Source organism: Elephantulus edwardii, unplaced genomic scaffold (assembly GCF_000299155.1).
Source record: "Elephantulus edwardii isolate Elephantulus edwardi_28Jun2011 unplaced genomic scaffold, EleEdw1.0 scaffold00286, whole genome shotgun sequence".
Classification (NCBI taxonomy): Eukaryota; Metazoa; Chordata; class Mammalia; order Macroscelidea; family Macroscelididae; genus Elephantulus; species Elephantulus edwardii.
Window position 1 is genome coordinate 3,144,104 of NW_006400036.1, and position 14,507 is coordinate 3,158,610.

At 40.7% G+C, this 14,507-nt stretch overlaps 1 protein-coding gene across 1 annotated transcript; it reads left to right on the forward strand.

Annotated features, from left to right (window-relative positions):
- Positions 1 to 1,344: 1,344 nt before the first annotated feature.
- LOC102855738 (zinc finger protein 18-like) lies at positions 1,345 to 2,576 on the forward strand (the record flags this gene model as incomplete). Its single annotated transcript, XM_006900524.1, has 2 exons — positions 1,345 to 1,725; positions 2,381 to 2,576. Coding segments are annotated over exons 1-2 (577 nt in total), but the record flags the coding sequence as incomplete, so codon positions are not given.
- Positions 2,577 to 14,507: the final 11,931 nt, after the last annotated feature.

Consider the following 14,507-nt stretch of genomic DNA (forward strand, 5'->3'; position numbering starts at 1 on the left):
ACCCATCTTACTCAGTCTCTCCCCAACCCCAAGGACAGTCCCATTCTACAACAGTGGCATCATGTAATATTTGTCCTTTTGTGACTGGGATATTTCACTCAACATAATGTTCTCCAGAGTCAACCATTTTGAATAATATTGCATGAGTTCCTTGTTTTTTAATGCAGCATAGTATTCCATTGTGCGAATATACCACAGCTTCTCTAGCCATTCATTTGTTGATGGGAGGTTTTCCATATCATAATTGGGTTTTTTTGTGTTTTTTTTTAGATATACTTGTTCACTGAAAGAAGAGTTTTCAATTTTCCAGATAATTCTCCTTACAACATCAAAAATACATACTCTCAATTTTTTATTTTTATTTTCTGTATTTCGGATGAACCCTTGGAAATTTTGCTAATATTGTTCATAAAGTAGTAGTTCCTTAGTCTGAGGAAATAGGTATGCTTTTAGGTAGCCAGTATTTGTTCCAAATATCCTTTGAATCCAAGGTAAAAGCTGTGTGACATTACTTCCCAAAGAGCCCACTTTCCAACATGGTAAGGAGGCCACTGGGAATTTCTTTGCACCTTTTGGAAAAGAGTGTTCTGTTCACTCTTACCTTTTGTTTATCTAGAAGCATCACGGGGATTTACTTGCAGGGCACTGGTGTACTTGCTCAGCTTTACTTTCAGTCTCCATGTGGACAGATGTAATTCAGAATGTCTAGAAGTTAAATTTATCTGGAAGCCTGTAGGGAAAATGCTTCATGAGGAGGATGGCACTCTTCTACTTGATGTGAACATTTGAAGACCAAAAGACCAATGTTATAGAGATGATGATGGTGACAGTTTAGATGGGGTCTTGGTGGTTTGATCTGTGACTGCAAGCTTACATTATTTCCAAATAAAGAATGCATCTTTTGAGCCCCTGGATTGTTTAAATGGTTAAAGTACTATGCTGCTGACTTACAGGTGGGAAGTAGAATGTACCTAAGAATATCATCAGAGAAATACCTAGTGATTACCTCTGAGTAACCAGCCAGCCCTTTACATCAGTGTCAAACACAACTCCACTCTGAGAAACGCCAGTCCACATGAATGGGAGCCATGTCAGTATATCAACTGTTGGTTGTTGTTTTTTGGGGTTTTTTTATCCATTGGGCAGTTTAAGAGATTACGGTTGAGTGCAAGACTTCTCGGTAGGGCATGTACATTTGTTTCTAAAATTGTGTTTCACTAGAACTCCTTCCTTTCCCAGTTTCCCTTGCAAAAGGCTATGTGAAGATCTGGTTTTCTCCAGAGCACTGTTCCATTTAGAAGGACTTCGCTGACATGAAGGAACTTGAATTTGACAAGACCAGTGATGCCATGCGAGCTGGGAGAGGCCCTGGTCCAGGTGCCACCACTGGCAAAGGCAGAGGCTCCCCCATTTCCTGGAGCCCCCGCTCCAGAGGAACTCTCCAGCTCTGAAGCTGCCCGGCAGCTTTTCAGATGCTTTCAGTACCAGGTGCTGTCTGGGCCCCAGGAGACCCTGAGGCAGCTTCGGAAGCTCTGTTTCCAGTGGCTGCAGCCAGAAGTTCACAGCAAAGAGCAGATCCTGGAGCTCCTCATGTTGGAGCAGTTCCTGACCATCCTGCATGGGGAGATCCAGATGTGGGTGCGCACACAGTGTCCCAGCAGTGGAGAGGAGGCCGAGACGCTAGTGGAGAGCTTGAAGGGCGACCCACAGAGACTGTGGCAGTGGGTAAGCAGAGGGTATCGGGATCTGAGTCCTGTTAGGGTGTCCTCCTGCCTCAGCTACAACTCTTTGGGTCTGTCAGGTCCCTGGTTGATACAAATGGTTTATAGTTGATTACTAACCATAGATTGATTGTTTGAACCCACCAAATGACAAGTTAAAAGACCTCTCATCTACTTCCCATGAAGATTATTTCTAAGAAAGCCCTAAAGAGCTCCTCTGCTCATAGTGTTGGCTGTGAGTTGCAATGAACCCTTCCACAGAGGCTTTGTTTTCTTTACTTTTACCGGTGTGCTGGTGACTTTCTGCAGTGTAGCTGTTAAGAATTGAAGGTACAATGTGTGATTCTGTTCTCACTTAACCTTGCAGTGTTTCCATTTTGTTAACTTTTAATTGGTACAGAATTTCCAGTTGAAACCCCTTATGAGAGGCCTGCCTTAAAGGTCTTGCAGGCCTTGTTCAGTGTTAGCAGTTGGCCTGTCTGTCATATTTTCATCAATGGTTAGAATGCCTGCTGACTGAGAAAATGAAGGTGACTATCTTTCCCTTGTTACCTGTTCCTAAGGACTGTCCTGTAATCTGTTGCAGAAGTTGGACTTCACGATGATTTCAGGAATCCTAACTCCACATCCTACAGTAACTCATAATAACTTGTCTTTAGATCAGCAGCCAGGTTCTGGGACAGGAAAGTTCACCTGAGGAGGTGGAATCTGCAAGCTGCCAAGTTACAGGGGCAGAGGCCAGTCTTGAAGTGGTGCCTCAGGAGCTGGGACTTGAGAATTCAGCCTCACGGGCTGAGGAGCAACTGAGCCACATCATCAAAGAGGAAGCTGACACTGAGCCGAAATTAGATGAGGGTGAGTTGTCATTCTTGGCAGTGTTAGAGGCCTTGTAAAGAAAATTAGTTCCTGGGAATAAGATTGAAGTCCACAAGTCACTCTGATTAGGAGATTCCAGGTCTGTATTTTCAACTACTTTATATCTGCATTTGACAATTTGGATTTGGGACTTGAAAAAGGAGGGGAGAGAATATGTGGTTGAGGGTCTTTGGCATTGTAGAGGGATTTGGCCCTTGTTAGTGATGCATGTACAATCCTGAAGTTGTGAATGCAGTTATCACTTCTGAATTGTCAGTGTTATTCTGTTGTGTTTCTTTTTTTAAATCAGTGCCCTCTGTGGAATTACTGAAAAGGTCACCTAGAATCTAAAGACGTCTTGTTTCTCACTTCAGTGATGACTGTTCCTGAGCTTCTTGCCCAAACAAAGGAAAGGCTCAGCGACCAGGATTCAGGAGGCTCACTTCTCCAAGCATCATCTCAGGTAAGCCGGGATTCCCTACTTTTTTGCTCTGGATGAGTTTTGAGCATTCACCAGCAGTTATTTTTGTTATTTTGTGCAGTCAAGTCACCTGTGACTCATAGCGACCATATGTACAGTAACCCTGAACCCTGCCCTGTCATGAGCCAGTCTCACTCCATCATATTCAATTGCATTGACCCAGTTACCACGTCAATCTGTCTCATCCGAGGTCCTCCTTTCCTGTGATGTCCTTCCACCATTCTCCAAGGACTGGTCCTTCCTGGCCACATACCAGAAGTATGTGATGAGACAGACAGACCTTCAAAATCCTTGCCTCCAAGGAGAAACTTGATTTCACTCTCTTCAAGACTACTGGATCACCAGGGAGCTCAACTCTCTTTTGCGGTCTTCTGTGAGAAAATACGTTTTCAATGTGAATCAAGAGAGGGTCAATATTTGAGACACAAATGAGATGAGTTAATCGACTAAGTTTATTTGAAGAAAGGGCACATCAAGTCCATATTTTACCCACTTGTCAAAGAGCTCACATGTGTTGCCTAATCTGTATTGGCTTGAGCTCTGGATCATAAAGACATTCTCTGGAATCCTAGTGAAGAAGCTGAGCTGATATTATTCCTGTAAACAGTAATTATAACAGCTAAATTAGAAGACATTAAGCAAACATGAAGTTCACTACAAGAGCCCAAACTAAGTTACAAGTTCAAAAACAATTGTACGTTCTCCCTTTTCTATCTATGAAAACACAAAAGTATAGAACAGATATAATTCTGCAGTTGATTTCAAGAGTTCAGTATTTGTCATTGAACTGACACAAAGACAAGGGTTAAAAGTGTCTATCTCTGAAGAAGACTTCTTCCCCAGATGGGATCTCTGATGTCAATCAAAATTTGAGCTCTTGCTGAAACATTTCCCACAGCAGTAACATAATAACATTCCTAACAATCCCCATAAAGATGAGTATGGTTGTGTGAAATGTGGGTAGCTTCAGCAATGGATTCAGACCTGGGAGAACAGCAAGAGTTGTTGGAATTTAAAGTATGTGTAGTAGCATGTGGGTATGCCAGACGTCTTGGGAAATGGTTTTATGTTCTGTAAACTGTTGTTCAAGTTCTGGGATTCCCATTCTTCTCAGAGTTAGTCACAGTTTGTTGTGATCCACTCAGTCAAATGCCTTTGCATAATCAAAGAAACACAGACATTCCTTGGGTACTCCCTGCTCTCAGCCAAGATGCACTTGACATTCGTTTTAATATCCTTAGTACCACAACCCCTTCTAAACCCAGCCGGCACTTCTGACAGTTCTCTATTGATATGCTGTTCCAGTCAATTCTGCGTAATCTTCAGCAGAATCTTGCTTGCACAGAATATTAATGATATTGTTCAATAATTTCCACACTGTTGGATCACTTTTCTTTGGAATGGGAACAAATATACATCTCTTCCAGTCAGTTGGCCAAAGTGGTTGTCCTCCAGATTTCTTGGCACAAGTTGGTGAGCACATCTAGGGTAGTATCTGTTAGTTGAAATATGTCAATTGGCATACCATCAATTCACGGGGTCTTATTTTTTGCCAATTCTTTCAAAGCAGCTTGAACTTCCTCCTTCATCACCACAGGTTCTTGTTTGTATGTTATTTCATGAAATTCTTCTGTGTCTTCCAATTCCTTTTGGTATAATGACTCTGTATAATTCTTTCCATCTTTTTTTAATACTTCTTGGATAGTTTAATACACTGCCCACAACAACCTAAATATTGCAGTTTGAGGTTTGAAGTTGTTCTTCAGTTCCTTGAGCTTAAGAAATGCTGAGTAAGTTTGGCTCTTCTGATTTTCTGACTCCAGCTCCTTGCACATTTCATTGTAATACTTTACAATGAAACACTTCATCATGATTAATGTGTGCTAATGCAAAAACAATAGTTGGAGAAGGAGGCAGTTATCAGAACAGATCAGGGAAACACTGCATAGTTCAAAAGTGGGAAGGGTGTACACCAGGGATGTGTCCTATACCTTTCAATCTATATGCAGAACAGATTATCTAGAAGGCTAGGCTGTATGAGGAGAAATGAGGCATCAGGATTGGAGGAATATTCATCAACAATCTGTGTTATGCAGATGACACTACCCTGCTTGCTGAAACTGAGGACCCTAAGCGCCTGCTGCAGAAGGTCAAGGATTGAAGCCTTCAATATGGATTGAGGCTCAATAACAAGAAAACAACGATTCTCACCACTGGGCCAATTGGCAGCATCATGATAGATGGTGAAAAGATGGAGACTGTTAACAGCTTTAGTTTGCTTGGGTCCATAATCACCACTCTTGGCACCAGCAGCCAGAAAATTAAGAAAGTCTGCTGTTAAAGATCTTTCCAAAATACTGAAGAGCAATGATGCCAGTCTGGAGATTAAGGTGCACCTGGTAAAGGCCATGGTCTTTGCAATCACTTGCAATATTTCAGAGAGCTGGACAATGACTAGGGATGATTGAAAGAGAATTGATGCCTTTGAGCTGTGGTGCTGGAGAAGAATATTGAAAAATGATGGAATGAACATGTTCATCTGGGAGACACTTAAACCAGGCTACTCCTAGGAGGCAAGGAGTCTGAAGCTTCCTTAGACATATTTGGACATTTTGCAAGGAGGGACCAGTCCCTGGAGAGGGACGTCATGCTTGGGAGGGTGGAGGGACAGTGCACGAGAGGAAGACCCACTATGAGGTGGATTGATTCAGTGACTGGGGTAATGGGGAAGGTGTGTCAAGACAGATTGGCACAGGACAGAGCAGGGTTTAGGGCTGTTGTACATATAGGGTCGCTATGAGTCGCAGGCAACTCGACGGCACATAACATGCTGTTGATGGGGACACTTCTCCATTGTCAAGTTAATTGATGTCAGAAACGGCTGTCTTTCCCCATGCTACCTGGTTCTTTGCACTATCCACATTTAAGGAGTGTACTGCAGACATATTCTTAGTGACCACATTTAGGGAGAAGACTGGCTACATGCTCCCAGGGAGCTCAATTCTCACGTTGGGTCTTCTGTGAGAAAACCCATTTTCAGTATGAATTAACATTTCAGACACAAATATGAGAAATTAATCTACTGAGTTTATCTGAAGAAAGGGCACATCAAGTTTACATTGTACCTACATGTATAAGAGCACAAATGAGCACCTTGGTCTTCTATTTCTACTTGAGTTCTACAGCAGCAAGACATGCTCTGGAATCCTACTGATGAAGGGCTGAGCTGATGTTATTACTAAGAATAGTAATTATAGCTGTAATTATAGCTGCTTTGTTAGAAGACATGATGCAAGCATGAAGTTCACTCCAAGAGCTCAACTTAAATTTCAAGTCCAAACACAACTGCAAATTCTCTCTTTTCAACCATGAAAAGAAAGATACAACAGATGAAATCCTTCAAGTGATTCCAACAGGTCAATATTTGCAACCACACAGATACAATAAAGGGCTAAGAGAGTCTGGCTATAGAGTAGACTTCCTCTTCAAATGGGATCTCTGATGTTGGACAAAACTTCAGCTCCTGTGGCTGCTTTTCCTAAAGCAGGAAGATTTATAAGCCTTATCTAGTATATAGACCCTCTGATGTCTAATAAAGTTGGGACTTAAGAAATTTTTTTACAGTAGCGGTGTTGAAAAAAGCTTGGGCTGTCAATGAAACTTTTCTCACAGAGGACATTTCTAGGGTTTCTTTCCTGTGTGTGCCTGCTGGTGTCTATTAAAATCATGCCGCAAAATCAAACTCTTTCACAGAGAGAATATTCACATTTTCTTTTCCTTGTGGACTTGCAGATGTCTATTAAATTGAAACCTCTCAGTGAAACTTTTCAGAAAGGGTATTTATAGGGTTTCTTCCGTGTGAACTTGCTGGTGTCTATTTAAGGAGAACCTGTGGCCAAACGTCTTTTCACAGAGGGGACATTTATACGGTTTCTCTCCTGTGTGGAGCCGATGGTGTACTTTAAAACGGCACAACTAAAAATAAAATGAAATAAAATAAAAAATGGCACAACTGTATGAAATTCTTTTCACAGAGAGAACATTTATAGGGCTTCTCTCCTGTGTGTATCTGCTTGTGTATACTTAGGGTATATGTGTGGCGAAAACTCTTTTCACAGAGAGGACATTTATAGGGCTTCTCTCCTGTGTGTACCTGCTTGTGTGTACTTAAGTTGTATCTGCGGTCAAATTTCTTTTCACAGAGAGGACATTTATATTGTCTCTCTCCTGTGTGGTCCTGCTTGTGTCTATTTAAGTTGGATCTGCAGCCAAAACTCTTTTCACACAGAGTACATTTATGGGGCTTCTGTCCTGTGTGTACCAGCTTGTGTATACTTAAGTTGTGTGTGTGGCCAAAACTCTTTTCACAGAAAGGACATTTATATGGTTTCTCTCCTGTGTGGACCCGCTGGTGTCTATTTAAGGAGAACCTGTTGTTGAACTTCTTTTCACAGAGAGGACATTTATAGGGCTTCTCTCCTGTGTGGACCCCCTTGTGTATACTGAAGGCTGATCTGCGGCCAAACCTTTTGTCACAGAGAGCACTCTTAAAAGGTTTCTCCCCTGTGTGGATCTTCTCATGGTGGTATAATCTAGAAAAGTCTTTGAAGCCTTTCCCACAGTGATCACACTTGCAAGGCTTCTCTCCTGTGTGGATTCTCTGAAGCTTCACAAAGTCTGAAATCTGCAAAAGGCTTTTTTGCAAGTGGGGCACTGAAAATATGTCTTTAAACTATGAGTTCTCTGGTGAAACACAAGCTCAGAACCTCTGTAGAAGGTTTTCCCACACTCTCTGCAGATGAGGGGCTTTGGGGTCATCTGAGCTCTCAACTGGTCCTTCTGGGGAGCCTCTTGCTTCTGCCTGAGGAAGAGCCCAGACAGACCACTTGGGTGAGAATCAGGCAAATGTTGATAGAACTGTTTCCCAGAAACCATCTTCTGAGGAGAGAGCGGCTCCCGTCTCTCCTCACCTTGGAGGTGTCCCTGTACCGTAGGGAGATAATTGCCTTCTTCAAAGCATCTTTGTTCATTCTCACCAAAGAAGTAACTCAAAGAACCCTGGGGAGGGGCCTCTCCTGAGATTTGACAAGGGGCATCTGAAGGCTCCTGGTCCGGAGAGATTTCCGAGTTGAGGTCCTCTTGGCCATTCTCTTGTTTGTCTCCTAGAAAAATGAAAGAAGATCTGAGATATCAGAATAAATTTTACACTCTATTATCTCCTTCATATGACAAGTAAAGAGCATCATAAAATATGGGCTCTTTTTACCAAGAGGCCATTAATGGGTAAGGTCGTAAAACACATCATCCATACTAATCGCCCGGCACTAAATTCCAGTGCCTGAAGTCCAGAATAAGTTTTCCACTCTTGAGGGGAAGAAACTTTTGGAGAAACAACTCAGGGCCCATTGGAACTTTATTGGCCCCTCCACAATTAAACAGCATAGATTTATTATGAGGCATCAGGGGGAAATTGTATAATTAAACATAGTGATTTTTTTCTTCTTAAATGATTGGTCTTATTTGGCTACATATTACAGAGAAATACCATTAAGCAATTTTTGAAGAGGCACAAAAATATGCAGAAGAAAATAAAAATCACCCTCAATCACATCATTAGAAAAACTATTAATAACATTTCTTCCTCTCTTTTTTAAAAAGACTGTGATTGTTCTTTTCTTCCACAGTATTAGATTTTTTCAAAATACAGTTCTTTATAAAACTTGACTTAATAAAAGGATTATGCCATTCATAAGTTTCATGCACATTCTCCCATTTACATATAATCAAACAATTAATCAAATGCTGTAGTTTCTCATTTTACCATCGGGAAACTATTACTGTCAAACTGTTGCAGAAAAGTGAAGACTTTGGGCTGTGGTTTAATCTAGCATCCATATCTATTATTAACTCCCAGAAAACATTAAGCATATTTCTGTAGTAACTCTGATTTTTGTTAGTATCACTACACAGTAATGTACACTGTCGATTTCTGTGTTGGTGGTAGAACACCTTGTCAGACTGTTTTTGTCCTTTCTGTTACTCCCAGAGATCTAAAGAAGCTTTTTACCTTTTTCTTCCACATATCAGGGTCTTTCAAGGCTAACATTAAGAACTAGGCTTGAACTTGCTAATCCAAACATTTCTTTTAAATGGAAAAGTTGGTTTTTTCTTTCCTTAAAAGAGTGTTTATACAAAACAACTATGAGATATCACCTCACCCCACTAAGAATAGAAAAATTTAACAGAACAGAAACAACAAATGTTAATGAGGTTGTGGGAGTGTAAAATGGTGCAACCTCTATGGAAGGCAGTATGGCGCTCTCTCAAAAAGTTGTAAATCGAAATGTCATTTGACCCAGCAGTTCCACTACTGGGAATATACCCTACAGAAACCAGAATTTCACCCAAGCAGATATATGTACACCCATGTTTACTGCTGCTTTGTTCACAATAGCAAAGAGTTGGAAACAGGCCAAATGCCCATTAACAAACAAATGGACAGAGAAGCTGTGGCATATTCACACACTGAATATTATGAAGCAATGAAAATCAAAGAATTCATGAAATATTATACAAAATGGGTGACCATGGAGGACATTATGCTGAATGAAATATCTCAGTCACAGAAAGGCAGATACTGTATAATGTCACTATTATAGAACAGGACTGATATGTGATTGGGGGAAACAAAGAAAAGACAGGATAAATAATGTACACGGCATTGAAACTGAAGAGGGAGAAAACTGTGTAAAAGGAACATATTAATAGGTATAATTGGCATGACAAGACTCCAGAATAAGAGTTGCATAGTAAAATGGTGAGGGGTGGGGGAGAGGATGGGGACGGGCTGTATGACAATGAAAGAACTTTTTTCCCCCAAAGAAAAAATCAAACTCGGGGGTGGGGGTGGGGAGGAGGGAAAGGGAGGAAAATGTGTAATAATGAATGAACTGAATTTAAAAAAAGGGGGGATCCTAAAAGAAGGAGGAAAAAAAGTGTTTTTAAATATTCTTTTATGATGGTTTAACAGTCATTGATCATGTAAATGCACTACAAATAATTGTGCATGAATTCTCTAACTGTAGGGTATTAATTTCTTAAATTTTTACTAGTGTACATAATGGTAATAATATTCTTCATCAGTCTTTCTCCGCGTTTCTGATCAATACCTTAAGGAAGTTCCTAGCAGTATGACTGTGTCCTCACACCTGCAAGGTAAGGCTCTGGATACCAGTTACCAATTAAGGTGTACTTTACTCCCATACACAATGTTCTATGTGTGTGAGAGTAAACTGTGCTCCACAGGGTTTTCAGCAGCTGAGTTCTTCACAAGAAGCTAACTAGGCATTTTTTGGAGGCACTGCTTTGTGGATTCCTGTCTGACCTATCAGTTGCAACTGAGTGTTCTAATGGTTCTCATCATTCAAGGCTTACAGATCCACATACATGGGGTTAGCCAATTTCTGGAATAACTGTGCCATCTATGTTTACTATATAAATATTGGGTATTTTAAATTCAAATATGTGTGATTTGGTTAGGTGAAAGCTTATTTTTCATTGTTTGATATTTTAATTCCTTAAGTATTCAAATAGGAAACTACTGTTCATTTTTCATGCTTCAAGGCTCCTTTTCATTTTCCTAAGTAATTTTTTAATCAAGTATCTTTGCATATTAAATACAAATAAGTGATGATCTGTAAGATTCATGCAAAACTTTCCACCAATTTCTGTAACTTTTAGATTACTTTTTTATATGCAGAGAAGCTTTGATTCCCCCCACCCCCAGTTCTTCCTGTTGTGACTCATAATGACCATAGTAAAATAGCTAGTCTCTATCTTTAAATAATCTCACTATCTCCAACACACCTACCTCCCTACTCCAGCTACAGAATCAACCCATCTCACCCAGGTTCAGCCTGTCCTGCCCTGTCCTTCCAACCTTGCAAGCACGATATCCCTCTCCAAGGACTTGCCCCTCCCAACAATATGCCCAAAGTATGTGAGACATGAAGGGAAAACGAAGTTCACATATATTTTATAACATAAATCAACCCTGAAGTCAGTGTGCTGAGAAAAGTAAGTCAATCACAAAAGGATAAATATTGTATCGAAACCCACTAAATATGGTATCAAAACTCACTGCTGTCTAGATGGACCTGACTCATAGTTGATCCTCCAGAAGGGTGCAAATCACATGAGGGGTTATTTACTACCTTCCTTTTGAGGAGCTACTGGCAGATTCAAACCATCACAACTCCCTAGAGACAACACCACCAAAGCTCAAATATTACAAGTCTCACTAACATGAGCAATCTGTATTGCTGCTCTTTGACGCTGTTGAGCTGCATACGAATCCTGTGAACCCTGTGAACAATAGACCTGAATCCTGACCTATTCTGTGCCACCATCATCTCTGGTACACTTGAAACCACTGTGGCAGCCAGGATGTCAAGCCACCTTGCTAATGGGTTGTCTTCCTCTCTTTTGTTAACAATCAACCTTTCCAAAGTGATATTCCTTTCCAAAGAATAAATAGTCTCTTCTCACATCATGTTGAAAAATGAAGAGAAACCTTGACCTCCCTTGCTTCCAAGAATTATGGCTGTGCTTTTCCCAAGATATATGTTTGTTTTGAGAGTAGTACATAGACTATCCAGTGGTAAAGAGTTGCACTTTGCACTTCAAGTCATTTGGATCAATAAAGTGTTATTGTTATTGTGTACTGTAGAGTCTGAACCAATCTGTAGCTGATCCTCCAATGTGTTTTCAAAGGCAGTAAATTGAATGGCAAGAGAATTCCCATCTTTCTACTATGAAGCAATTGGTGGATCCAAACCACATGCTTTTGGATTCGCAGGGCAATTTCTTACCACTGGACCACAGAGTTCCCTGTGAACTGTCCAGAAGAGGTAATTACATAGAGAACAAACCTGGGGGCTCTGATGGCCTAGTGGCAAGAAGCTGCACTGCAATCCCAGAGGTACGGGGTTCAAATCTATCAGATGCTCTGCTGGAGGAGGGGCAATTTCCTCCTGTACCAGTCAGATCCCATTTGACGGTACACGTACAAAAAATAATTAATAAATAAATAACAACAAACCTTAGGAGTGGCTTTCAGGGACAGGGGAAGAGGAGGACACAGCAGTCATTTTTGTAAGCACTGAGTTTCTCTTGATGGTGATGGGAAACATGGCAACAGTTTGGTGAAGAGTTGCACAATAACATTCATGTAACGATGCCACAAAATGTACAAATGAAAACATTAAATGGGGAAAACAAATTATATACAGATTTACATGAATAACAAAATACATTAACATTCAAATATTCATACACAAAAACATGCAACTGAAATTTCCTAAAACACCCATAATATCTACCCCTTTTATAGCATTTCATTTTGCTATGCATCTGTGTTCTAGACAATGAGTAAGGATGACATAAGAATTCATGCCTTTGAGTTGTGATGCTGGGGAAGATTAGTGGGTATCCTATGAACTGCCAAAAGAACAAATAAGTGTATGTTGCAGAAATTGAAGCCAGTGTGATTTCAAAAGCAAAGATGATAAAGTTTCCTCAAACATACTTAGGGCATATTGCTAGGACAGGTTATTCTTTGGAGAGGGATATGAAGCTTGCAAAGAGGGTGAGAGAGAAGACCCTCAAGTAGGTAGATTGACACAATGACTCCCAAAACGGGCTCCAGAGTGTCAGGGAGTGTGAGGATGGCACAGGATATCACAGGGTTCAGATCTGTTGTTTACAGGGTCATTAGAGATTGTACTTGACTTGAGGGGACCTAGTAACAACACAAAACACTACTTTTTAATTATCCTGGTATCTTATCTATTCATTTTCTTGTAAGATAAGCTGCCTCCAGTAAAACTATTTCCTTAAGCTCAATGGGAAGATAAAATACTGGTTGAAAAATACTCCTTAGAAGCTTTCCAAAAAATCCCCTTATTGCTATCAAGTTATCTGGATCCCAGTGGACAGAAAGAATACTTTGTCATACGATTTGTAGTCATGATTCTTTTCTTTTTTCATGGTACTAGGGTTTATGGTATAATGAAATGAATATAGTACATATATGTGTTTGTATTATTTGACTATACCAATGCCAGTAGCAATAGAGTGGATTCTGATTCACAGACACTTTGGGAGCATCAAGAAAGAACAGTCAGCCCTACTAACTGAAATGGCTGATTTTTCTGAAGTAGATCATGAAGTTTTTATCTTGAAGTATCTCTGGATACACACATATTTTGGGCATGTTGTTAGGAGGGCTTACGCCTTGGAGAGGGACATTAGGCTTGGGAGACAGAGGGCCAGTGAAAAAGAAGACCCTAAATGTGATGTATTGACACAGTGACTGCAGCAAAAGGCACAGGTGTATGAGGGATAATAATGACGAACAGGAAAGGACAGGGTTCAGATAATGTTGTTTATAGAGTCATTATGAGTATACTTGACTCAACAGCACCTAACAATAACAACCAGCACCACCACTGGAGAGACTCCAAGAAGCACCTGCTGCTTAGGAGCCAATACACAGGTTGGACAGTTGGGTTGCTCAAACTGTAATGTTATACAAAGTGTGTAGAAGGCAAAGGGTGTGATACTTTATAACAAAAAAAGTTCAGGTTGCTAATATTAACATGTTTGATTTATAGGAAGCATTTCTTGTTGCTACTGCTTACCAGAAAGAAAGTGACATTAGAGGATGGTATCATAATTGGAGAAAAATCCAGCAACAACATGTTATACTTAGATGATAAACCTCAATTACAGAAAGTGGAGAACACATCAAGCACTTGTTGCAGAAGATGTTGTTGTTATGTACCATTGAGTTGCTTGCGACTCATAGCAGCCCTATGTACAAGAGCTTTAAACGCCATTCTGTCCTGTGCCAACCTAGCCATCCCAAATGCACTTATTCCCACCACTCCAGTCACAGAATCGATCCATCTCATCAAAGGTCTTCCTCTCCTTCGTCGCCCCGCCACTCTACCAAACATGATGTCCCTCTCCAAGGACCTCCTTGCAACATGCCCAAAGTATGCCAGAAAAAGCTTCAGAATCCTTAACTCCAAGGAGCATTCCGGCTTCTCCTTCTCCAGGACAAACCTATTTGTTCTCCTAGCAGTCCATGGTATAGTCAATCCTCTTCTCCAGCACCACAGCTCAAAGGCATCAATTCTCTTTCTATCATCCCTATTCACTCTCCAATTCTCTGATGCACAGCACATGCAGAACAGATTATCCGGGAGGCTGGGCTCTATGAGGAGAAATGTGGGGTCAAGATTGGGGGACGATTTATCAACAACCTGCGTTATGTGGATAACACAACCCTGCTTGCTGAAATTGAAGAGGACCTGAAGCGCCTGCTGCAGAGTGTCAAGGACTGCAGCCTACAATATGGATTGAGGCTCAATGTCAAGAAGACAAAG